Source organism: Scyliorhinus torazame, chromosome 9 (genome assembly GCF_047496885.1).
Source record: "Scyliorhinus torazame isolate Kashiwa2021f chromosome 9, sScyTor2.1, whole genome shotgun sequence".
NCBI classification, from domain to species: Eukaryota; Metazoa; Chordata; class Chondrichthyes; order Carcharhiniformes; family Scyliorhinidae; genus Scyliorhinus; species Scyliorhinus torazame.
Genome location: NC_092715.1, coordinates 170,501,084 through 170,525,910, shown reverse-complemented (window position 1 = coordinate 170,525,910; position 24,827 = coordinate 170,501,084). Strand labels below are relative to the sequence as shown.

Below are 24,827 nucleotides of genomic sequence, written 5' to 3'. Positions count from 1 at the left end.
ATGCTCCCCCCTCCATCCCCAACTCCCCCGATCTCCCTCGCTGCCTCCCGCTTCCGAAGCTGGTGTACCAGCATCCGGCTAGCCTTCTCTCCGTACTCGTACACCTCCACTTGCGCCTTCCTCCACTGCACCTCCGCCTTCCTGGTGGTCAACAGGTCGAACTTGGCCTGGAGGCTCCGTCGCTCCTTAAGTAGTCCCTCATCGGGGGCCTCTGAATACTTCCTATCCACCCTTACCATCTCCCCCATTAGCCTCTCCTCTCCTTCCCCTCTCTGTGGGCCCTAATGGAGATCAACTCACCCCTGATCACCGCCTTCAGCACCTCCTAGACCACCCCTACCTGCACCTCCCCATTATCATTGGCCTCCAGGTACCTTTCTATACACCCCCGGACCTGCCCGCTCACCTCCTCGTCCGCCAACAACCGCACCTCCAAGCACCACAGCGGGCGCTGGTCCCTCTCCTCCCCCAGCTTGAGGTCCATCCAATGCTGGGCATGGTCAGAGATGGCTATTGTAGCCACCTGGGTTGGCCACTTCCCGACTTAAAATGGAGATCCGCAAAGACTACAGGGAAATTCAGCCAACACAGGCAAAAACTAGCAAGTGCAAAGTCTCCTGTGTATTAGAACTTGCAGAAGCCCAGACAGCACTGAAACTCACAGCCATGTGCATACTAATGAGCGATCCCCGGGAACAATTGAAACATTTAAGGTGAATAAGGCCAAGCCAGACTCCTCGGCGCCAGCAGGAGCCAAGACAAAGGAAGGCCAATGGACACTTAGGGACCGACCAGCGATCAGGGAACGGCTCCAGTATTGGAGAAATCGATCCAAGTGATCGGAACGCAGTCCAATCACTTGGAACCAGGTACGGGGTCCGCCCAAAGGGGCGGGAAGCCCCTGGGGACTATAAAATAGAGTCCCCAAGTTCAATTCATCCTTCTTGGCAGGGTCACTCAGCAGCGAACCAACCCTTGACAGTGAACTGCCTAAATTGCTGCACCAACCAAGTAAGTCTCCAGCCAACGCACGCTACGAGATAGGCGCTCCTAGCTACTAGTCCATACCAGCTTTGAAGCCTGCAGATTCAGAACCCGAACGAAAGGCCATTTGTTCCCCTGACCTGGTATAAGTATAGTATAGCTAAGTATAGGCCTATAGTGTAGAGATAGTCTAGAAAGTAGAGTTTCATGCATGAGTAGTGATTGACTGTGTATGATAACTGTGTTTGGATTTGAAACTTACTAACTGGTGTATTGAATTATTGATCAGTACTTGAACTTGAACCTCGTGGCGGTATCATAAAGATACCTGGTGTCTCTATAGCAAAGGTTATAGAAACAGAGCAAATTAAGTAAAGATACAACGGGTAACAAATTAAGAGCCAACCAAAAGTTAGCAACACTATCGCCGAATACTCCGTGTCCTCCACCCTCGGAATCAGCGCCCTCCTCATTTCAAAAAAGTCAATCCGAGAGTAGGCCTTATGAATATGGGAGAAGAATGAGAATTCCCTGGCCCCTGGCCTTGCAAATCTCCACGGATTCACTCCTCCCATCTGGTCCATAAACCCCCTCAGCACCTTGGCCGCCGCTGGCCTTCTGCCCGTCCTAGACCTAGAGCGATCCAATGCCAGATCCAGCACCGTGTTGAAGTCCCCCCCCCCCCATTATCAAGCCCCCTGTCTCCAAGTCTGGGATCCGGCCTAACATGCGCCGCATGAACCCGCATTGTCCCAATTCGGGGCATATACATTTACCAAGACCACCCTCACCCCCTGCAGCTTACCTCCCACCATCACATACCTACCTCCATTGTCTGCCACGATGCTCAACGCCTCAAACGACACCTGCTTCCCCACCAAAATTGCCATCCCCCGATTTTTTGTATCCAACCCAGAATGGAACACCTGCCCTACCCACCCCTTTCTTCGCCTTACCTGATGTGCCACCCGCAGATGCGCTTCCTGGAGCATGGCCACATTTGGCCTCAGCCCCTTCAGGTGCGCGAAGACACGGGCCCGTTTGACCGGCCCGTTCAGGCCTCTTACATTCCAGGTTATCAGCCGGATCAGGGGGCTGCCCCCGCCGATTAGCCATAACTCTTTCTAGGCCAGCCACATGCCCGCGCCCCCCGCACTTCCCATTCCCCCCCAGCGGCAGACCCGACCTCCTCTACAGACTCCAGCTCCCCCTTGGCCATTTCAGCAGCAACCACCCCCCCCGGCAGCTAGCTCGATCTCCCCCTAGCAGCATTGCTCCCCCCATTGCACTCCCGTGAGTCAGCCAACTCCTGCTGACCCCGGCCACTCCATCGACCCCCCCACTGTGGGAGTCTCCCCTCCCGCCTCCTGTCCGTCAACGGGCTCTCCCCTCCCCCGACCCCACCCCCTTCCTCTCAGTGTGGGAAAAAGCACGCGCTTTCTAGCACCGGCCCCGCCCCTTTCCACCCTTAACGCGGGAAAAAGCTTGCGCTTTCCCCCCACCCGACCCCGCCTCCTCTGGCGCAGCTTCCTTTCCAGGCCCAGTCCCTATTCCCCCGGCTCGGGCCTCCACCCCGCGGGGCCCCATCTCCATTTCCAGCCACCAATGCCCACAGGCTTTACCTGCCCCCCTCCTACGAACCCACCCAACAGACAGAGAAGAAACATTGCCCAATCAACCGCACAATCCCCCCAAAACACGACCCATCCCCCCTCAGTATCCCCTCGGCCCCAGCCATCAATCCGAGTCCAGCTTTTCAGCCTGAATAAAGGTCCACGCCTCCTCCGGTGACTCGAAGTAATGGTGACGATCCCTGTAGGTGACCCACAGTCGCGCCAGCTGCAACATGCCGAACTTCACCCCACTCCGATGCAGCACCGCCTTCGCCCGATTGTACCCGGCCCTCTTCTTAGCCACCTCCGCGCTCCAGTCCTGATAAATCCGGACCTCTGCGTTCACCCACCTGTTGCTCCGCACTTTCTTGGCCCACCTTAAGACACATTCTCTGTCCACGAAACGGTGGAACCGCACCAGCACCGCCCGCAGCGGCTCGCTGGGCTTGGGCCTCCTCGCCAGCACCCGATGGGCCCCCTCCAGCTCCAGGGGCCCCTGGAAGGCCCCCACGCCCATCAGCGTGTTCAACATGTAGGTTCCGACATCCGATCCTTCCAGCCCCTCCGGGAGACCCAGAATCCGCAGATTCTATTTTCTCCACCGGTTCTCCATGTCCTCGAACTTCGCCTGCCATTTCTTATGGAGCGCCTCGTGCGCCTCCACCTTCACCACCAGGCCCAAGATCTCGAAGTCATTGTCCAAGACCTTTTGTCGGACCTCCCGGATCGCCGCCCCTTGGGCTGTCTGTGTCTCAAGCAGCTTGTCAATTGACGCCTTCATCGGCTCCAGCAGCTCTGCCTTCAGCTCCCTGAAGCAGCGCTGGAGAAACTCCTGCTGCTCCTGTGACTACTGCGCCCACGCTGCCTGCTCTCCACCCGCCACCATCTTGGTCTTCCTCCCTCGCACCTTTCTCTGCTCCAATTACACTTTTTTCACCGCTCCACTCCTGGTCCAATCCATACAGTGCCGGGGCAATATTGCTGTCCCCTTCCCACACTGGGAATCGTCGAAAAAGTACCGTTGGGGGCCCTAAAAAGAGCCCAAAAGTCAGTTTCTAGTGGGAGCTGCCGAACGTGCAACTTAGCTCCGCATAGCCGCAACCGGAAGTCCCCCGTTGTAACTTATGGGTCGTAAGCTTCTAACTCGCCTCAGCCTGGCTTTACCAGATATTGGTGGAAAGGTAGACAGCTGGGACATTGCCATGCCGGACATGCCCCATCTAGATGGTTCGCATCAGACGACAGACTCCATGTATGCAATTTCGGAGACGGTGTCAAGTGGGTTCCGGGCACTATCGTTCTGCAGGCCTGGCTGGTGTCGTACCAGATTCATGTGTAGGACCAGCAATCAAATGGGCACCTTGACCATCTCCGCGGTAGGAGTTCCGTCCTGTGCGATGTCCTTTTGGAGGTCCCGGCCCAGCCCCTGGACATCCCAATGCCGCTGTAGAAACAGTCCCACGGGGATTTCAATGCTGAGATGCCGAGGATTCAGACTCTAAAATGGAGGTGCCACTGCTGGATGTTTCCAGATACGAGTTTCCTGATGATTGGCCACCGAAGGTGGTACCGTCGTGACAATCAACGAGAAAATGTTGATCAACTGACCGATCTACGCTACCTGGCCCTGCCCCGACGACTCCTGAGGGGGCAGCCACAGGCAAAGAGGTGCAGGGCTCCTCCTCCATTTTTGTTGGACACGTTTTTGGGAGCGGGGGGACGGGACTGGAATGAAAACCCCAGCCCGAGTGCGGATTTGGGATTTTGTTTACTGCCACGTGTACCGAGGTACAGTGAAAAGAATATTTCTGCGAGCGGCTCAACAGATCATTAAGGACATGAAAAGAAAAGGAAATAAAAGAAAATACATAATAAGGCAACACAAGGCACACAATGTAACTAAGTAACACCGGCATCGGGTGAAGCATACAGGGGTGTAATGTTAATGAGGTCAGTCCATAAGAGGGTCGTTTAGGAGTCTGGCAACAGCGGTGAAGAAGCTGTTTTTGAGTCTGTTCGTGCGTGTTCTCAGACTTCTGTATCCACTACCCGATGGAAGAAGTTGGAAGAGCTATTAAGCCGGATGGGAGGGGTCTTTGATTATGCTGCCCACTTTCCCCAGGCAGTGGGAGGTGTAGATGGAGTCAATGGATGGGAGGCAGGTTCGTGTGATCGACTGGGCTGTGTTCATGGCGGTCTGAAGTTTCTTGCGGTCTTAGGCTGAGCAGTTGCCATACCAGGCTGTGATGCAACCAGATAGGATGCTTTCTATGGTGCATCTGTAAAGGTTGTTAAGAGTTAATGTGGACATGCCGAATTTCCTTAGTTTCCTGAGGAAATATAGGCAATGTTGTGCTTTCTTGGTAGTAGCGTCGACGTGGGTGGACCAGGACAGATTTTTGGAGATGTGTACCCCTAGAAATTTGAAACTGCTGACCATCTCCACCTTAGCCCCGTTGATGCTGACAGGGGTGTGTACAGTACTTTGCTTTCTGAAGTCAATGACCAGCTCTTTAGTTGTGCTGGCATTGAGCGATAGATTGTTGTCGCTGCACCACTCCACTAGGTTCTCAATCTCCCTTCTATATTCTGACTCGTCGTTATTCGAGATCCGGCCCACTATGGTCGTATCGCCAGCAAACTTATTGATGGAGTTGGAACCAAATTCTGCCACACAGTCTTGTGTGTACAGGGAGTAAAGTAGGGGGCTAAGTACGCAGTCTTGCGGGGCCCCGGTATTGAGCACTATTGTGGAGGAGGTGGGTAGCCCCTTCTGGTACAGTGTACATAGTGTCTTCGTTCTTCTGTTAACAATTATTTTATAGCTTACACTTCCTGTTTGGCTGCTTCTGTTCTGTGAACTCAACAATATTCCAGTGCCAGTGGTGGCCATGGAGTGAGTAGTCGCTTATTTGGTAGCTCTCGCTCATGGTGGACCTTTGGGATCCTTTTTCCACCCTCGACTTATGGGGGATTTGATCGGTAAAATAGGAGTCTGGGGAGGTAGAGGAGAAGAATCCCCACCAGTTTATGGATTTGTGGACCAGAAGTGGTCTGATAAGGAGAGATCGTTGGGCAAAGAAGGGAGTGGAGTCGGCAGCACAGGAAAACATGGCGGAGGCTCAGGGAATGGGATTGCCAGTCAACGGAGCAACTGGTGAAATTCCTTCAGGAGAGCTTTGCCAAGCAAAGACAAGAGGGTTGGATTCTCCAAAAATGAGGCTATGTCCCCACACCGATGTAAAAACGCTTGCGTTTCACTCCCCAGTTTCCTGCAAAAAATAAAGAGCTATTCACTTACCTGCAGGGGGCTAGCAGGGACCGGGGAGCTTCACGCAGCTTTGGCAATGGATTCGGGCCCCTGCACTTCCGGTTCCGAGTCCATGCATGTACACGGCAGCGGCCACGCCGAGCGTCATGGCGGACTCAGACCATCACGAAGAAACACGGTTCCCCCGACTGGCTCCGCGCCCCTGCATCGGACCACCTCGCCTTGGCCGCCCAGAAGGCACCCCCCCGGTGCTAGATCCCCTCGCCACCCACCAGCGCCGCAGTGGACAGAGTGAGAGTCCCGACCGGCCATACGTTGTGGTTAGAACCACGGCGCCGGGAAATCGGCTGGTCGGGATCAGAGTATCACTGGGAGGGCCTCTGGCAATGGCCCCCCACCCGTGCGGCATGATTCATGGACGAGCAAATTTCCGGAGCTCGGAGAATTAATGGAGCGGTGCCGGACGCAATCCGGTCGGGAACGTCGATGCTCTGCCCCCGTGGCAAACGCAATTTCAGCGCGGGTCTATGGAGAATCCAGCCCCAGACCCGATTAAGACGGGGATTGACTGGGTGGAGCAAAGATTGGAAGCCCAGGGCCAGGCGATCCAGAAGGTGGAAGAGGCGGTGGCTGAGCACGAGGACCAACTAACCGCAATGGCGGTGGAGATGGGGCTGATGAAGGACCACCAAAAAAGGCTGCAAGAGAAAGTGGAGGATCTGGAGAACAGGTCACGCAGGCAGAACCTGAGAATCGTTAGCCTCCCGGAGGGCAGCAAGGGATCGGACGCAGGGGCATATGTGCCGCGTATATTGGAGAAGCTCCTGGGGGAAGGTGCGTTTACTCGGCCCTTGGAGGTGGACAGGGCGCACAGAGCGCTTATGAGGAAGCCGCGGATGAATGAGTTGCTGAGGGCGATGGTGGTACGAATGAACCGGTTCCTGGATAAGGAACAGATCTCGAGGTGGGCCAGGCAGACGAGGAGCCGCAAATGGGAAGACAGCGAGCTGCGCATTTACCAGGACGTGGGTGCGGAACTGACCAAAAGAAGGGCGAGCTTCAATAAAGTAAAATCGGCCTTCTTCAAGAAGGGGGTGAGGTTCGGCATGCTGTACCCAGCTCATTCTAATCTTAGAAGAGCAGTATTATCTATGTGGTGACAGAAGCTGCAATTTCCAGTCACAAAGAGAGTTCGCAAATCTTTCCTTACTGAAAGGTTTATGATCATTGAAAAATAAAGATTCTGTTGGGATGGAAAGCTGGATAATTTATCCTAAACCATTCAGAACTGTTCTTAAAAACAGGTGAAAAAATTATGCTGTATAGTTATATAATGCAGTTACGTTTAAACATTAAGGAAGGTATTTAACGAAAGTGACATGGGTCTGCCCGTCAGCTGAAGAGTTGGTGAAAGTCAGTCGTAGACTATTATGGATGGCCCAACAACTGGACAGCAGCGGATCTTCACCCGGATCTGCCAAGAGCTGCTGGCCTATCAGCCTATCAATGGCAGTGCTACCAGCAGAGTGGTGGCTGCTGCAGGTACAACATCCACCAGAGGTCTAGGATCGTTGCTGGATCCCATGCCACAAGACATGGCAAGAGGACAGATGGAGAGGAGGAGTGACTCTCAGCCGGCCACTCTCTTCCCGATGCCTTGTCCCTGTATATGCCATTGAGTGCCTTTGAACTAGGGAAATCCTCCATCACCCCACCCAGAAGCATACAAGCAGCTCTGCATGAGTTTGCTTCTCATGCTTTCCACATAGCGGACATCCCAGCCGCGACTGGGTTAATACCAGCAGCAGCAACTGGATGATGCTCCTATTCACATTAATTGCCCGCTTTATGGTTTCCATTGGTGGTGGGGCTGGACGGTACTACAGTGCAACACCAAAACTCAAGACAAGATTTGCAACTTCCCCACCCAAAAAGGATCAAATTTAGAATTATTGAATAAAAAAATTGAATCTGAGCTTCCCTGTTCTACGGATAACCCTGACAAATGATCAAATCACCAGTTCAATTAATTAGTTTCTATTTGCAAATTGATATGCATATTAAACTCTGTCATGGAGCTTCACTAGAGATGAGTACACAAGATTCCCAGCAGCCTAGTTCATGGCCAAAATAATGTTATACGTTATGCTACTTACCATCACAAACCAAATAACAGCAAAATCTATTCAAACACCAGATGCAATGGCTCCTTTGCCATCTCTTTGCCAACAGCACAGTCATCTACCCAAACAAGGTGCAGCTGTGTGTTGACATTCTAACCTGCAGAAGTCAACTTTTTAAAGCAATCACTTTTAATTATTGTAGAATTATACAGGACAGAAAATCATTTGGTCCATCATGCCTGTACCTTTGGTAGAATTACCCAATTAATTTTCACTCCCTTGCTCTTCCCCATTGCCATTCAAAATCTTATCTTCAATTTAAAAAAAATAAAATTGACTGTTGAAAGATAATAATGAAATTACTTCCACCGCCATTTCACATTGTATGCCAGAGTATATTTTTTCTTCATGCCTTTTTCCAGTTATTTTAAATCTGTGTTCTCTAGATGCCAATCCTCCTGTCACAGGAAAAAAAACCCTATTTACTGTCAAAACTGTTGATTTTGAACACCTCTATCAAATCGCCTCGTAGTATTCCCTGCTCCAAGACTCCAAACACCAGCATCTCCAGATAACGGAGTCTCTTATCCCAGAGTCATTCATTGTTTGCTGTATTTTTAAAACTATGCTGCTATATGACTTTAACTGGATTTTGAATTGTGCATTGATCTTTGTGGCTGTCTAGGGACTTGCAAGAGCATTATTTCCAAATCTATTTATTACAACAGTTTTGGTTCTAACTGCCATTTCACTTGCCACAACCAAAATGGGTTGGGACAGGACTAGAATTCCTTTGGGTGTTCCAATGCTGCTCCAATATCTGAAGGAGGAATAACAGTTCTGGAGCAGACGAGTGGTGCTGAGGTAACTATGAAGGACATGTAAAAACATAAAGTCGCCACAGTCCCAGATGACCATAGGCTGCTTTCCCATTTGAGGTGGAGAGCTGACTGGTAGTGTCTTAACCGGAGGATCCCCACACCTCAGACGAGGGACACAGTTGAGAAAGCGGGCCTTCATGAATAACCTCAGCTAGTATGGGAATTTAAACCATGCTGTTGGTCTCGCTCTGCATCACGAACCAGCTGTCCCACCAACTAGGCTAAACCGGCCCCCATGTGTAACAGCTCTCATCATAGTACTTGCATTTTCCCCCAACAGTCTTAAGCTGGGCAAACTGGTTCACCAGCTGGATAGCTCTTCTATGTAAATCACAGCTGCATTAAATTTTTTACACCACCAACATGACCTATTCTATATCAATCAGTCAGTAAACTGTCCATAGATGCATTAAGTGGAGATCTTGTTTGTAATGGACACTTCATCCCCTGTCGATCGGAGGCATCATTTCACAGAATACTGTACCATAATAATAAAAATAAACTTTATAGTGTCACAAATAGGCTTACATTAACACTGCAATGAAATTACTGTGAATATCCCCTAGTCGCCAGACTCCAATAATAATTCCCAGCTTCCATTACTGTCTGTGAGGAGCCAAACATTTTCCCAGTGTCTGTGTGGGTTTCCTCCGGGTGCTCCAGTTTCCTCCCACAAATAGCCAATATCCAACAATAATAATAATAATCTTTATTGACAGAAGTAGGCTTACTAACACTGCAATAACATTACTGTGAAAATCCCCTAATCGTTACAGCCCGGCGCCTGTTCGAGCGCACTGAGGGAGATTTCAGAATGCCCAAATTACCTGACAGCACGTCTTTCGGGACTTGTGGGAGGAAACCGGAGCACCCGGAGGAAACCCACACAGACACTGGGAAAACGTTTGGGCTCCACACAGAAACTCCAAGCTGGGAATCGAACCCGGGCCCCTGGCGCTGTGAAGCAACAGTGCTCATCACTGTGCTGATGGGCAGGATTCTCAAGAGTTTAGAGTGGCATAGTAAGCATTTACCATACAGACAATTTTTCCCCAGGACAACAGTGCACATTGCGTCTCAGACTAACTGTGGCCTGGAGCACAAAGCAGGCAAATGTCTTCACGTCCACTTCATGCAGTAGTAAATTCAATTTGTCAGCCAGAAAAGGTGCTGTGCTGCTCCATTCCTTGCTTACAAACTCCATTTAATTGACATCCATTATTCTTTCCCTCCTGGTGAAATTTGGTAAATATTTGAAATTATTGATCACATTGTTCATCTTATTGCTATCGTTATAAGTCATGCTGTTGGGGTACACTGTAAAATGCGCTCTAAAGCAAAATCTGGGCGATTACAATGTACACAGTTTTGTTACTAGCACTATAACTCGTCAATTGATGCTGCTTTGACGCAAGTGCAGCTCTAAAAATCAATGTTCAAAAGCACTCAGGAAAAATACGCTCCTGCAAAGAGCTCCAATAATTATATGCAAGTTTCAATTATACAAGTTTGAAATAATAGATCTAACGAGAATCACAGGAGTAGAAATTGTGTGTCTGCCCTTGCCAGCCCACAAGTTTCCTTTCTTTAAAATTGACTGAGAGAATTCTGAACTGGAACTACCATCTCATGATTTTGTAGCAAAGCAGCGTGCCTGTACCAACCTTTGAAAGAGTGGACCACCTAATTCCCATTCCTTTGTCCTTTCCCAACACTCCTATGAATGACATTTTCCAATGGTTCCAATTGCAAACAAAGGCACAACTATTCAATGATTGTGCAAGTTTAACTCTTTAGGGGTTATTTAATTGAGTGTTTCTTGAATCGCAACAAAAGTCACAACTAATGAGATTATAAAATTGCTAGTTTTAGCATGGAATTGAAAAAAACTATCTTAATAAAGTTAATTTTGCTTGGAAAACAAGCAACAAGCCAATGACTTAGTATGATTTACACTTAAATTGTATTATCTTGCTTGCAATTTAATTGGGCAATTAAGAACCTAGTGGTTCACTTGAATTAAATCAAATAACACCATTTTCCAAGTCAGTCAATAAACTGAATTTTAGTCTTGTGTATCTTAAAATATAAATATTACTTCAGTCCTCAATTCAGTTCTTACCTTTAACAGTGTTTTAGTAACCTGTTTGTGGGAAAACAACTTGTCTTGCCCAATACTGTTGGCTTTGTCAGAACTTCCTATTGCAGACGCCAGATCCGGAAACTCTTCATCATCCTACAAGAGGAATTAATTAGGTTCTCACATTAAACTTTCATGTAAATATGCTGTAACACAATGGTAAATTTTGGTAGGATAATGGATTATGTAAAACGCAGAAACCAATTACAGGCTCATCATAGATATTTCAAATCAAATGTACACTTAAATCATAAACAGAACAACAGCAAAGCATATCATGACCATTCTCTTCTATTAACATTTATTTTCAAGTATACTATTATTTCCCTGCATACAGCGGAAAGTGACTGATACCATCGTTTTCCCTTTTGAGGCCATCATTAAAAAAAGCATAACCGAAACTAGCAGTCCACTTTTAGAAAACATTGTCTTTTAAGGGAGGTGAAGAAAGTCCCAGAGGATTGAAGGATAGCCAATGTTGTCCTGTTATTTAAGAAAGGTAGCAATGATAATCCGGGTAATTATAGGCCAGTGAACTTGACGTCAGTGATAGTGAAATTGTTGGAAAAGGTTCTTAGAGATAGGATCTATGCACATTTGGAAGTGGGCTTATTAGCGACAGACCCCCTGGTTTTGTACAAGGGAGGTTATGTCTCACTAACTTAATTGAGTGTTTTGAGGAGGTGACAACAATGATTGAAGAGGGAAGGGCTGTGGATGTTGTCAACATGGACTTTAGTAAAGCATTTGACAAGGTCCCTCATGGCAGGCTGGTGCAAAAGATTAATCACAAGGGGTCAGGGATGAACTAGCTGGATGGATTCAGAACTGGCTTGACATTAGAAGGCAGAGGGTATCAGTGGAAGGGTGTTTTTCCCGAATGGAGGTCTGTAACTAGTGGTGTTCTGCAGGGATCAGTACTGGGACCTCTGCTGTTTGTAATATATATAAATGACTTGGAGAAAAACGTAGCAGGTCTGATTAGCAAGTTTGTAGATGATACTAAGATTGCTGGAGTTGCGGATAGTGATGAAGATTGTCAGAGAATACAGCAGGATATAGATAGGCTGCAAAATTGGGAGGAGAAACGGCAGATGGAATTTAACCCGGACAAATGTGAAGTGATACATTTTGGTAGACTCAATTCAGGTGGGAGCTATAAAATAAATGGCAGAACCATCAGACGCATAAACACACCGTGAGATTTGGACGTGCAGGTCCACAGATCTTTAAAAGTGGCAGCACAGGTGGAAATGGTGGCAATGAAAGCATTTGGCATGCTAGCCTTCATCGGACGGGGTATCAAATATAAAAGTTCGCAAATTATGTTACAGTTATATAGAACGTTGGTTAGGCCTACATTTAGAATACTGTATAAAAGCAAATTACTGTGGATGCTGGAATCTGAAACTTGCACTTCCTATTGCTTCTTTAGAATATGGTGTCCAATTCTGGGGCGTCATTCTCCGACCCCCCGCCGGGTCGGAGAATCGCCGGGGCTGCCGTGAATCCCGCCCCCGCCGGTTGCCGAAGTCTCCGGCACCGGAGATTCGGCGGGGGCGGGAATCGTGCCGCGCCGGTTGGCGGGCCCCCCCGCTCGATTATCCGGCCCGGGTGGGCCAAAGTCCCGCCGATAAATTGCCTGTCCCGTCGGCGTAAATTAAAGCACCTATTTACCGGCGGGACAAGGCAGCGTGGGCGGGCTCCGGGGTCCTGGGGGGGGGGCGCGGGGCGATCTGACCCCGGGGGGTGCCCCCACGGTGGCCTGGCCCGCGATCGGGGCCCACCGATCCGCGGGCGGGCCTGTGCCGTGGGGGCACTCTTTCCCTTCCGCCTCCGCCACGGTTTCCACCATGGCGGAGGCGGAAGAGACTCCCTCCACTGCGCATGCGCGGAAAACTTTCAGCGGCCGCTGACGCTCCCGCGCATGCGCCGCCCCGACATGTCATTTCCGTGCCAGCTGGCGGGGCAACAAAGGCCGTTTCCACCAGCTGGCGGGGCGGAAATTCCTCCGGCGTCGGCCTAGCCCCTCAATGTTGGCGCTCGGCCCCCAAAGATGCGGAGCATTCCCGTCTGATTGGTGCCGTTTTGGGCGCCAGTCGGCGGACATCGCGCCGTTTCGGGAGAATTTCGCCCCTGGGCACCACATTACCAGAAGAACATGGAGGCTTTGGAGAGAGTACAGAAAAGGTTTACCAGGATGTTGCCTGCTATGGAGGGTATTAGCTATGAGGAGATTGTATAAACTGGGATATTCTCCCTAGAAAGACGGAGGCTGAGGGGCGACCCGTTAGAAGTTTATAAAGTTATATGGGGTATAGATAGGGTGAACAGTTGGAGGCTTTTTCCCAGGCAGAAATGACAATTACAAGGGGGCACTAATTCAAGGTGAGGGGGGATAGGTTCAGTGGAGATGTGCAGGGGAAGTTTTTTGACACAGAAGGTGGTGGTGGCCTGGAATGCACTGCCAAGTGAGGTGGTTGATGCAGATACATTAGCGACCTTAAGACTTATCTAGATAGACACATGAACTGACGGGGTATAGAAGGATACAGGCGGTTGGTCTAGATAGGACGCGTGATCGGCGCAGGCTTGGAGGGCCGAAGGGCCTGTTCCTGAGCTGTTCTTTGTTCATGGATGTGATCCTCTTTGCTCCCAAATCACAGTGTTGCACAACCATATGTACATACATATAACATGATACCAGTAATAGTTTTCTGAAATATTTTTAAAATCATTGGTCATTCTACTCTTTATAATGTGCACATTTTAATAATGTCTATTTATGACTGGGAATCAGAAGGAAATATACACTTGAATAATTTATTTATTTTAGCCATTTGCATTGCTTTTCTTTAAGCGGTTGATGCCAATCACCCTTATAAGGCAATCACTTGCAATTTCAAGACTTCCTTCAAGCAGCAGAGAATGTTTGACTTAATGGAGTTTAGACCAATTCTTCTTGGCTCATCCATATTTTATGATAACATAAATAGTGTAGATGATGTACTGAAATGAAATGAGTCTCAAACCCATCCACCAGTCTGGCATTTAGCCATATTGTTTTCTATTATCCAATTTTCACAAACCCCACCCCCCCCACCAAAATTTGTGAAACAGTTTCATTTCCAACGGACTTACTATCTTCAATTTTCTCAGAAGCTACACTCATTGTGAGAAAACATTTGGTTAGAAATTCACTATTTTTTAAAAAATGTGTTACATGCTAAATTTTTGGCAGGCATCGTAACTCCAGTCAGTGTTACAAAATTCTGCACCACATTTTGGTATCTACAATTTCCATAGTAAGCCCCAGAACCCAAATTTTGTTGCTGCTGGGTGAAGTCATGCATTTCCCCAGGGAAAAGAAAACAATCTGCAAAGCAAGTATCTAAAAAGTCACTTCACAGTATTTGTGGTTGGGTAACCCGGTTGTAAATTCATGTAAGGAAAAGAACAGTCCTGAAGGTCAGTATGATCAGTCACAAATGCAGTCTTACAGGTGTGAGCACAGCAAATGTGCCAAGGGCATTAAGGCCCCAAATATCAACTCTATTAGTGAGGGTGGAATTACATGGGTTAAACACAGAAGTAAAGTCAGCACGTTGGATTCTCGGCTTTCAGTTTCTTTGAGGTAATATATTTACCATCTCCAAGATGCGCAGCAGATAATCTCAAGTCTACTAAAGGGACAACGTAGTACTAGGAGGTATTTAGGATGGGTAAAGGGAGAGCCAGGTTAGTACCCAGATTTAATGACACATAAGAACATAAGAACTAGGAACAGGAGTGGGCCATCTGGCCTGCTCCGCCATTTAATGAGATCATGGCTGATCTTTGTGGACTCAGCTCCACTCTCCGGCCCGTACACCATATCCCCGAATCCCTTTATTCTTTAGAAAGGTATCTATCTTTTTCTTAAAAACGTTTAAAGAAGGAGCCTCAACTGCTTCACTGGGCAAGGAATTCCAGAGATTCACAACCCTATGGGTGAAGAAGTTCCTCCTACGCTCCATCCTAAATCTACCTCCCCTTATTTTGAGGCAATGCCCCCTAGTTCTGCTTTCCCCGACCAGTGGAAACAACCTGCCCGCATCTATCCTATCTATTCCCTTCATAATTTTATATGTCTCAATAAGACCGCATCCTTCTAAACTCCAATGAGTACAGTCCCAGTCTACTCAACCTCTCATCATAATCTAATCCCCTCAACTCTGGGATCATTCCTAGTGAATCTCCTCTGCACTCCCTCCAGTGCCAATATGTCCTTTCTCAGGGAAGGAGACCAAAACTGAACACAATACTCCAGATGCGGCCTCACCAACACCCTATACAATTGCAGCATAACCTCACTAGTCTTGAACTCCATCCCTCTAGCAATGAAAGACAAAACTCGATTAGCCTTCTTAATCACCTGTTGCACCTGCACACCAACTTTTTGCGACTCGTGCACCAGCACACCCAGGTCCCTCTGCACAGCAGCATGTTTTAACATCTTACCGTTTAAATAATAATCCATTCTGCTGGTATTCCTCCCAAAATGGATAGCCTCACACTTGGCAACATTGAATTCCATCTGCCAGACCCTAGCCCATTCACCTAACCTATCCAAATACTTCTGCAGACTTCCGGTATCCTCTGCACTTTTTGCTTTACCACTCATCTTAGTGTCGTCTGCAAACTTTGACACATTGCACTTGGTCCCCAACTCCAAATCACCTATGTAAATTGTGAATAACTGCAGGCCCAACACTGACCCTTGAGGGACCCCACTAGTTACAGGTTGCCAACCAGAGAAACACCCATTTATCCCCACTCTCTGCTTTCTGTTAGTTAACCAATCCTCTACCCATGCTACCACTTTGCCCTCAATGCCATGCATCTTTAGTTTATGCAGCAACCTTTTGTGTGGCACCTTGTCAAAAGCTTTCTGGAAATCCAGATATACCACATCCATTGGCTCCCCGTTATCTACTGCACTGGTAACGTCCTCAAGAAATTCTACCAAATTAGTTAGACACAACCTACCCTTTGTGAACCCATGCTGCGTCTGCCCAATGGGGCAATTTCCCTCCGGGTGCCCCACTATTTCCTCCTTAATGATAGATTCCAGCACTTTCCCTACAACCGAAGTTAAGCTTACCAGCCTATAATTACCCGCTTTCTGCCGACCTCCTTTTTTAAACAGTGGTGTCACGTTTGCTACTTTCCAATCCTCTGGGACCACCCCAGAGTCTAGTGAATTTTGATAAATTATCACTAGTGCGTTTACAATTTCCCTAGCCATCTCTTTTAACACTCTGGGATGCATCCCATCAGGGCCAGGAGACTCGTCTACCTTTAGCCCCATTAGCTTGCCCAATACTGCCTCCTTAGTGATTACAATCATCTCAAGGTCCTCACCTATCATATCCTTATTTCCATCAGTCACTGGCATGTTATTTGTGTCCTCCACTGTGAAGACTGACCCAAAAAACCTGTTCAGCTCCTCAGCCATTTCCCAGTCTCCTATTATTAAATCTCCCTTCTCATCTTCCAAAGAACCAATATTTACCTTAGCCACTCTTTTTTGTCTTATATATTTGTAGAAGCTTTTACTATCTGCTTTTATGTTCTGAGCCAGTTTACTTTCATAGTCTACCTTACTCTTCTTTATGGCTTTTTTAGTAGCTTTCTGTTGTCCCCTAAAGACTTCCCAGTCCTCTAGTCTCCCACTAATTTTTGCCACTCTGTATGTTTTTTCCTTCAATTTGATACTCTCCCTCACCTCCTTAGATATCCACGGTCGATTTTTCCCCTTTCTACCGTCTTTCTTTTTTGTCGGTATGAACCTTTTCTGAACACTGTCAAAGATCGCTCGGAAGGTTCTCCACTGTTCCTCAACTGCTTCACCATGAAGTCTTTGCTCCCAGTCTACCTTAGCTAGTTCTTCTCTCATCCCATCGTAATCGCCTTTGTTTAAGCACAAAACACTAGTGTTTGATTTTACCTTGTCATCCTCCAACTGTATTTTAAATTCCACCATATTGTGGTCGCTCCTTCCAAGAGGATCCCGAACTAGGAGATCATTAATCAATCCTGCCTCATTACACAGGACCAGATCTAGGACCGCTTGTTCCCTTGTAGGTTCCATTACATACTGTTCCAGGAAATTATCCCGGGCACATTCTATAAATTCCTCCTCAAGGCTGCCTTTACCAACCTGGTTAAACCAATCGATATGCAGATTAAAATCTCCCATGATAACCGCTGTACCATTTCTACATGCATCCGTTATTTCTTTGCTTATTGCCTGCCCTCCATCCTGTTACTATTTGGTGGCCTATAGACTACTCCTATAGTGGCCTATTGACTACTCCTATCAGTGATCTTTTCGCCTTACTATTCCTGATTTCCACCCAAATTGATTCAACCTTGTCCTCCATGGCACCAATATCATCCCTTACTATTGCCCGGATGCCATCCTTAAACAACAAAGCTACACGACCGCCCTTACCGTCCATTCTATCCTTTCGTATAGTCTGATACCCTTGGATATTTAACTCCCAGTCGTGACCATCTCTTAACCATGTTTCAGTAATGGCCACTAAATCATAGTCATTCACGATGATTTGCGCCATCATCTAATTTACCTTATTTCGTATACTACGAGCATTCAGGTAAAGTACACTTATGCTGTTTTTCCACATCCCTGGAATTACTACAGGATGCAGTCAGGAACAAGAAGGACATACCTTACCACAGCAGCGGGACTTGAAACCAATTGCTCTCAGCACTGAGGTAGTTGAGATGGTAAGCATGAGAGCTATGCTAAGGTCTTGGAAGAGTGCAAGAGGCAGTTTAATGGCATAACTAGGTCAAGAAAAAGGTCCTAAAACCCAGAGGATATGGGACAAAAACTTCTCAGCAATCACAGCAGAGATCTGAGCAGCCTATCTCTTGCACTGGTAAGCTGCACAGGATACAGCACGTAGAAGCAGTAGAAGTGCAAGTTGAACAAAGTGTAGTTCACCAAAGGTATGCTCAAAGTAAAACATTATGTTGCTAGGTTTCCTTTTCTTATGACACAAAGTACAATAATTAGCACCACTTATGCAATTGTTCACTTTATCAACCCTAGTGTCAACTCACCCTTTCACTTACTTCATGATTAATAGATACATAATGGTACCCACTGGGCCAATGTGTGATGCGCGAATGCATAATTGAAGGACGATTGAGTGCAAGGAGGCACTGGTGATGTGGAAGTGCTTAGTGCTGGTGGCGTGGGTATGGCAGAGGATTTCAGTTTGTTTCCTCTTGCAAGAGTCACAAATAGCTGAAGCTTTGAGCTATAAGGGCATCCCCGACAGGAATGTACACAACTGGTCTGGTCATATCTTCATATTCTGCTTCCTCTTCATTGTTTTCTCCTCATCCAAAATTTCCTGAGAGCACCTTTAACCTCCTCCGTACATAATCCTCTTTGCTGTGTGAGGCACGATCAATTTGACCGGAGACAAAGTTGAATCCAAACTGAGGCTTTATTCGTATCAGATTATCATCATAGAATTTACAGTGCAGATGGAGGCCATTCGGCCCGTCGAGTCTGCACCGGCTCTTGGAAAGAGCACCCTACCCAAAGTCAGCACCTCCACCCTATCCCCATAACCCAGTAACCCCACCCAATACTAAGGGCAATTTTGGACATTAAGGGCAATTTATCATGGCCAATCCACCTAACCTGCACATCTTTGGTCTGTGGGAGGAAACCGGAGCACCCGGAGGAAACCCACGCACACACTGGGAGGATGTGCAGACTCCGCACAGACAGTGACCCAAGCCGGAATGGAACCTGGGATCCTGGAGCTGTGAAGCAATTGTGCTATCCACAATGCTACCGTGCTGCCCATCAGATGTGTGGCCTCCCACAGGAGCTGGCGAAATGGCTGCGAGCTGGAGGCCACACATATTTATACCCCGCCTCCTGGGCGGAGCTAGCATGCAGGAGCCACAGGTGAACCTGTAGTGCAGGTTCTACCATACAACCTCGAATATCAGAACACTGGTTTACCACCCTGTGCAATGTTGTGCAGGATACAGCACACCATCATTATTCTGGGTATCCTCACTGACGCATACTCAAGGATGTTTTCAGATCTCTCTAAGCATGTGAAGTCCATCTGCAAAATTCCGATAGTTTGCTCTATGATTTATCTGCATCTGGTTGTAGTGTTCTTGCACATAATGGGCAAGGTTCTACACGGGTCTCAGGAGCTAAATTTGAAGTGAATATCCCTCATCCCCTATGAACCAACCCGTAAGGCCGTTCCCTGGAACAAACAATTCAGGAATTGCCTCCAAGAATGAATCATGGACGGCATGGTACACTGGTTAGCACTGCTGCCTCACAGCGCCAGGGACTCGGGTCCAATTATGGCCGTAGGTGACTGTCTGTGTGGAGTATGCACGTTCTCCTAGTGTCTACGTGGGTTTCCTACGGGTGCTCTGGTTTCCTCCCACAGTCTAAAGATGTGCAGGTTAGGTGGATTGGCCATGCTAAGTTGCCCCTTAAGTGTGCAAAAGAATAGATGGAGTTACAAAGATAGGGCGTGGGCCTGGGTAGGGTATTCTTTCAGAGGGTTGGTCTCGACTTGAGGTTTCTGCACATGTAGAATGGCCACACATGCGCAGGTCGTGTATTTTATGTTTAGATCGAGAATTGGCCTGCACACATGTGCAGCTTGTTCCTTTAGCTCTTCAGGCTGCAAGCCAGTCCTGCACTTGTGCAGCAGGCAAACAAGCTCAAAAGTGAAAAGGTGCCGAATAATTTATCTCCATGGTTTCTTTAAAAAACAAAGTTGGAGTAAACTGTAACTTAGAAAAGCACAATTGATAAGGGATAGTCAAATTGCTTTTGTTAGGGGAAGATCATGTCTTAATAAGCTTTATTAGTGTCACAAGTAGGCTTACATTAACACTGCAATGAAGTTAGTGAAAATTCCCTCGTCGCCACACTACGGCGCCGGTTCAGGTACTAACTTAATAGAATGTTTGAGGAAATAACAAGGAGGATTGATGAGGAAGCAGCAGATATTGTCCATGTGGATTTAATTAAGGCATTAAACAACATTCCACATGGTTGACTGGTCGAAAAAGTGAGATCTCATGAGATATAGGGGAAGGTGGCAGGTTGGATCCAAAATTGGCTCAGAGACAGGAAGCAACGGGCAATAGTCTCAATACTTTTGCGAATGGAAAACGGTTTCCAGTGATGTTCCACTGGGCTCAGTGTTGGGGTCCTTGCTGCTTGTTGTTTATATTAATAATAGATTCAGATGTGGATGGCATGATTGGGAACTTTGCAGAAGAGACAAAAAATTGGCTGTGTCATTGATAGTGAAGAGGATAGTTATCAATTCCAGAATTACATCAATGGTTTGGTTGAGTTGGCAGTGGTGGCAAATTGAATTCAATCCAGAAAAGTGTGAGGTGATGCATTTGGGGAGAGCAAACAAAACTAGGAAATACTCAGTAAACGGAAAGATATTTATTTTTTAATATAAAGTTAGAGTACCCAATTATTATTTTTTTTCCAATTAAGGGGCAATTTAGGATGGCCAATCCACCTAACCACATCTTTGGGTTGTGGGGGTGAAACCCATGCAAACACTGGGAGAATGTGCAAACTCCACACAGACAGGGGCTGGTTTAGCACACTGGGCTAAATCGCTGGCTTTTAAAGCAGACCAAGGCAGGCCAGCAGCACGGTTCGATTCCCGTACCAGCCTCCCCGAACAGGCGCCGGAATGTGGCGACTAGGGGCTTTTCACAGTAACTTCATTGAAGCCTACTTGTGACAATAAGCGATTTTAATTTCATTTCATTTTCAGTGACCCAGGGCCGGGATTCGAACCCAGGTCCTCAGCGCCGCAATCCCAGTGCTATCCACTGCGCCACATGCCGCCCCGTAAACGGAAAGATATTGAGAGGGGTTGAGGAAGTGAGAGATCTTGCAGTGCATGTCGGCAGGACAGGAGGACAATTTGGTCAAGAAAGCATTTTGAATGCTTTATTGGACGAGGTGTTGAATACAAAAGCAGGGACGTAATGATGGAACAGGAGAAAACGCTGGTTATGCCACAGCTGGAATTTTGTGTACAGTTCTGGTCACCACATTATAGAAAGGACATAATTGCTCTGGAGAGATTGCAGAAGAGATTTGCAATAATGTTGCCAGAACTTGAAAATTGTAGCTACGAGGAGAGATTGGATTGGCGAAGGTAGTTTTCTTTAGAATAGAGGAAGCAACGGGGTGACCTAATTGCACTGTACAAAATTTATGTGGGGCCTAGATAAGGTAAACCGGAAAGACTCATTTCCCCTAGATGAGAGGGTCAAATACCAGGGGTCATTGATTTAAGGTGATTGGTAGGAGGATTACAGGGGACATAAGGAAATGCTTTTTCATCCAGAGGGCAGTGGGCGTCTAGAATTCATTGCCTAAGTTGGTAGTCAAGACTGTAACGTTCAATTCATTTAAAAAGTTCATGAACCTGTATATTAAGAGCTGTAACTTGCAAGGCTCTGGACCAGATGCTGGCAAGTGGGATTAAAATGACCGGCTAATTTTATTATTTTTGCCTGGTGATAGACAATAGGCCGAATGGCCTCTTTCTGCATAGTAACATTTCTATAGTTATATTTGTCGAGCCAGGTTTCACTCTAGGATCTAATTTGTCTCGTATTATCAGCTGGAGTTGTAACAATAGGAGGAATCTTGGATTTTTTAAATGCAATCACCATTCATGGCAGCAGCAACATGCTGTGGTGAGATCACAGCGCCAAGGATCCGGGTTCAATTCCGGCCTTGATAACTGTCTGTGTGCAGTTTGCACTTCCTCCCTGTATCTGCATGGGTTTCCTCTGGGTGCTCCGGTTTCCTCCCACGGTCCAAAAATGTGCAGGATAGGTGGATTGGCCATGATAAAATTCCCCCTTAGTCCAAGGATGTGCAGGTTAGGTCGGTTCACGGGGATAGGGCAAGGGAGTGGGCTTCGGTGGAGTGCTCTGTCAGAGAAAGCTCAAGGCCTGCCACGGACTATAGTTCCTAACATCCAAACTCCTGATCTCAGGCTTAAACTTTTTTTCCTTAAGTTTTTTTCTTTTTCTTGGGGGTATGTCACACTATCAATTTGTGGCTGCGTGATAGCCTTCAAACTTCTCCAAAGCCTATCAGTGACAAGAATATTCGCCAGAGGAAATGGATAAAGCCGCTACAAGTAAGATTGAGAGTTCAAGTTATTTGACATTGATATAACCCTATAAACCACCTTAAACTTGCCTTATTTTTACTGGTCAATATCCTGAGCCCTGGGAAAGCCACAGTGCTTTCCAAAGGAAAGTTAAATTCAGGTTAAAAGGCCTTCCTTTGCATATGTTATCGAGTTATTATTATTCATCTTCTTATTTAAATCCATTGTATTTAAATCCATTGCAGATGTCATCAGTAAGTGCTGTGACATAATTAGCTGTTGTTACTTGTGTATATTGGTATTTAATTGCTGTTAATTCTAATTCTATCCAGTTAGTTATTTTGATGTTTACTAGTTGCTCCCAATTGTGTCCATACTGTATATTAAACGTCATTATTTTTATATGTTAAAGATCAACTATATTTACTAATTTATTAGCAATGCGTTTCAACTACATTTTTAAGGTCAAATTACCACAGCATCCTATTATCAGTTACTGATCGCACTACAAGCTGGTTACTTGGTTTCAACCAAACCTGTCCCATTGAAGATGGTACATTGAAGCTAGGTTGCAGTCATAATCTCCCCCCCCTCCAAAATTAACTATAGACCAGACTCTTAACACATCTGGTTAAAATTCCCCACTGCATGAAAAGGTGAACTATAACTACTTCCTAGGCTTTATTGGAGTGTCACTGTTTTAGGTGGCAGCACTATGTACCCACTGTGATAAGTCAATATGTACCCACTGTGATAAGTTAATATGATTAATAGTTTTTATCATTTGTACCAGGTTTTTCTGCCAGCTGCAGCCTTATAAGTCTCCCTCTGTAACATTTTTTTTATTTTTATTTTTTTTATAAACAAAATAGATTATATGGTACAGGTGTATAAAGAAATGGAGAGGTGAAGAACTAGATGGGAGAAACAAAAATTTTAAAACACATTAGACACTGGAACTGTTCCTTCCGTGAGCAACTGTCTTGCAAAGTAAAAGGGCATTTAATGAATACTGGAGTCTAAATGATTCACAAGATAATTATAAAAGCAGAGACCTTACTTGAGAGTGGGATAAGTAACTGAGACTGTTCCCTTTCATAGAGACACTGTCCTTTTTGCCATTGCAAAAAGCAGGTTAAGAGATCTACTATCCTGGATCACACGATATGACCCCTCAAATGACATGTTTAATGAGTATTTTCCCCAGAGTGGAGCAGGATCGATTTATTTCCCAATACTGAAATTCAGTTCAATAGCTCAGGGCCAGCTAGAACTTGTTGATACTGAATATTGGCTTTCACTACATGCACTGAAGGTTAGCACACCATGAACAGACATGCTATTTGTCCAGCAGCGATACTATTGTATATTTTGCTTAGTTTAATCTAGTTTATCAATAACAAAGCAGACAAGCTGAAATATTTCAGTTTTCTATTGTTAAAAAAAGGCATTGATCGGACCATCCTAAGGCCCGTAATCTTATACTGATATTTATTTATCTGCATATTGCAGTAGAGTAACCGTTAGCTTTTGCCTGTTAATTGATGAAGTACAAGTCAATTTAGACGCAGTGACCACTTAACTGTTGAATTAACTGTTTGTATTAATAGTCAGTTTAAACCATTAATAGACATTGCACTACGCACATGTTATGGGCCAGGGTTTAAAGAATCCCAAAGTGTATCATGGAGTTCACCTGACCCAGATTTTAATAGATTATGGTATGGAGAGCACACGGCCCACTCTACAGGTGCGGTACAGCAAGCAAAATACTGTTTATTCTATGAACTCAAGTTAACCTTTTTAAAACAGTGAACATCTTAGCAACCATTAATTCAAATACAACCCTCAAAGAATACAACACTAAGTAATCCTTTAAGCTTTCCTTTTAACATCCAGAAGACTTAAAATACCTTTTACCAGAAGCACATCAGGTTAAAGTCACTATTAGGTTTAAATCACCAGAATCGATTTACAGTCTTTAGATTACAGAGAGAGACTCTAATACACCTTCTGGCTGTGACTGCAGCTATCCAGCTCTGAAAACGAAACTAAAACACACCCTGCAGCAAAAAGCTGACAGACAGCACAGCTCCACCCACACTCTGACATCACTGCAATAATAAACACCCATTTCTTAAAGATACTCTCACATGACACACTGCAGTGAACTTCAATTAGTTGACAAGTTCTGAAGGGAACATTGCAACTACATCATCCTTGACAGAAGCAGCAGATTTGTTATGTAATGTACAGATTTATAATTGAAAATTTCAATTGATATTCTTGTTACTAGCAACAAAATAATAAAGTTGGAGATTAAAAATAATAGAAAAAAATCAAACTGAAAATGTTACAGTTTAAAAACGTTCATGGATTTTACAGTCTGTAGTTTGTAAGTCTGTAGTTTGTATCCTGAGCCCATTTAAGACAACCTACTATAAAGTTGTCAGGTTTGGCTGCAAGTACTGCTGTTGAATGAATCTTTAGTTACTGTGTGACATTTGACATTCAATCTTGCAAGCCCTCCTGATATGCTGAGGGAAATTGTAAGTTCAGAACGCATATTTATCCCTCCTCA

At 46.2% G+C, this 24,827-nt stretch overlaps 1 protein-coding gene across 3 annotated transcripts in view; it reads right to left on the bottom strand.

Moving 5' to 3' along the window:
- secisbp2 (SECIS binding protein 2) overlaps positions 1–24,827 on the bottom strand; it is a 159,623-nt gene that overhangs the window by 84,189 nt on the left and 50,607 nt on the right. For all 3 annotated transcript variants that reach the window (XM_072516780.1, XM_072516779.1, XM_072516778.1), the window contains exon 9: positions 10,995–11,108. In XM_072516780.1, coding sequence (XP_072372881.1) covers positions 10,995–11,108 — 114 coding nt within the window. The remainder of the gene's footprint in view (positions 1–10,994; positions 11,109–24,827) is intronic.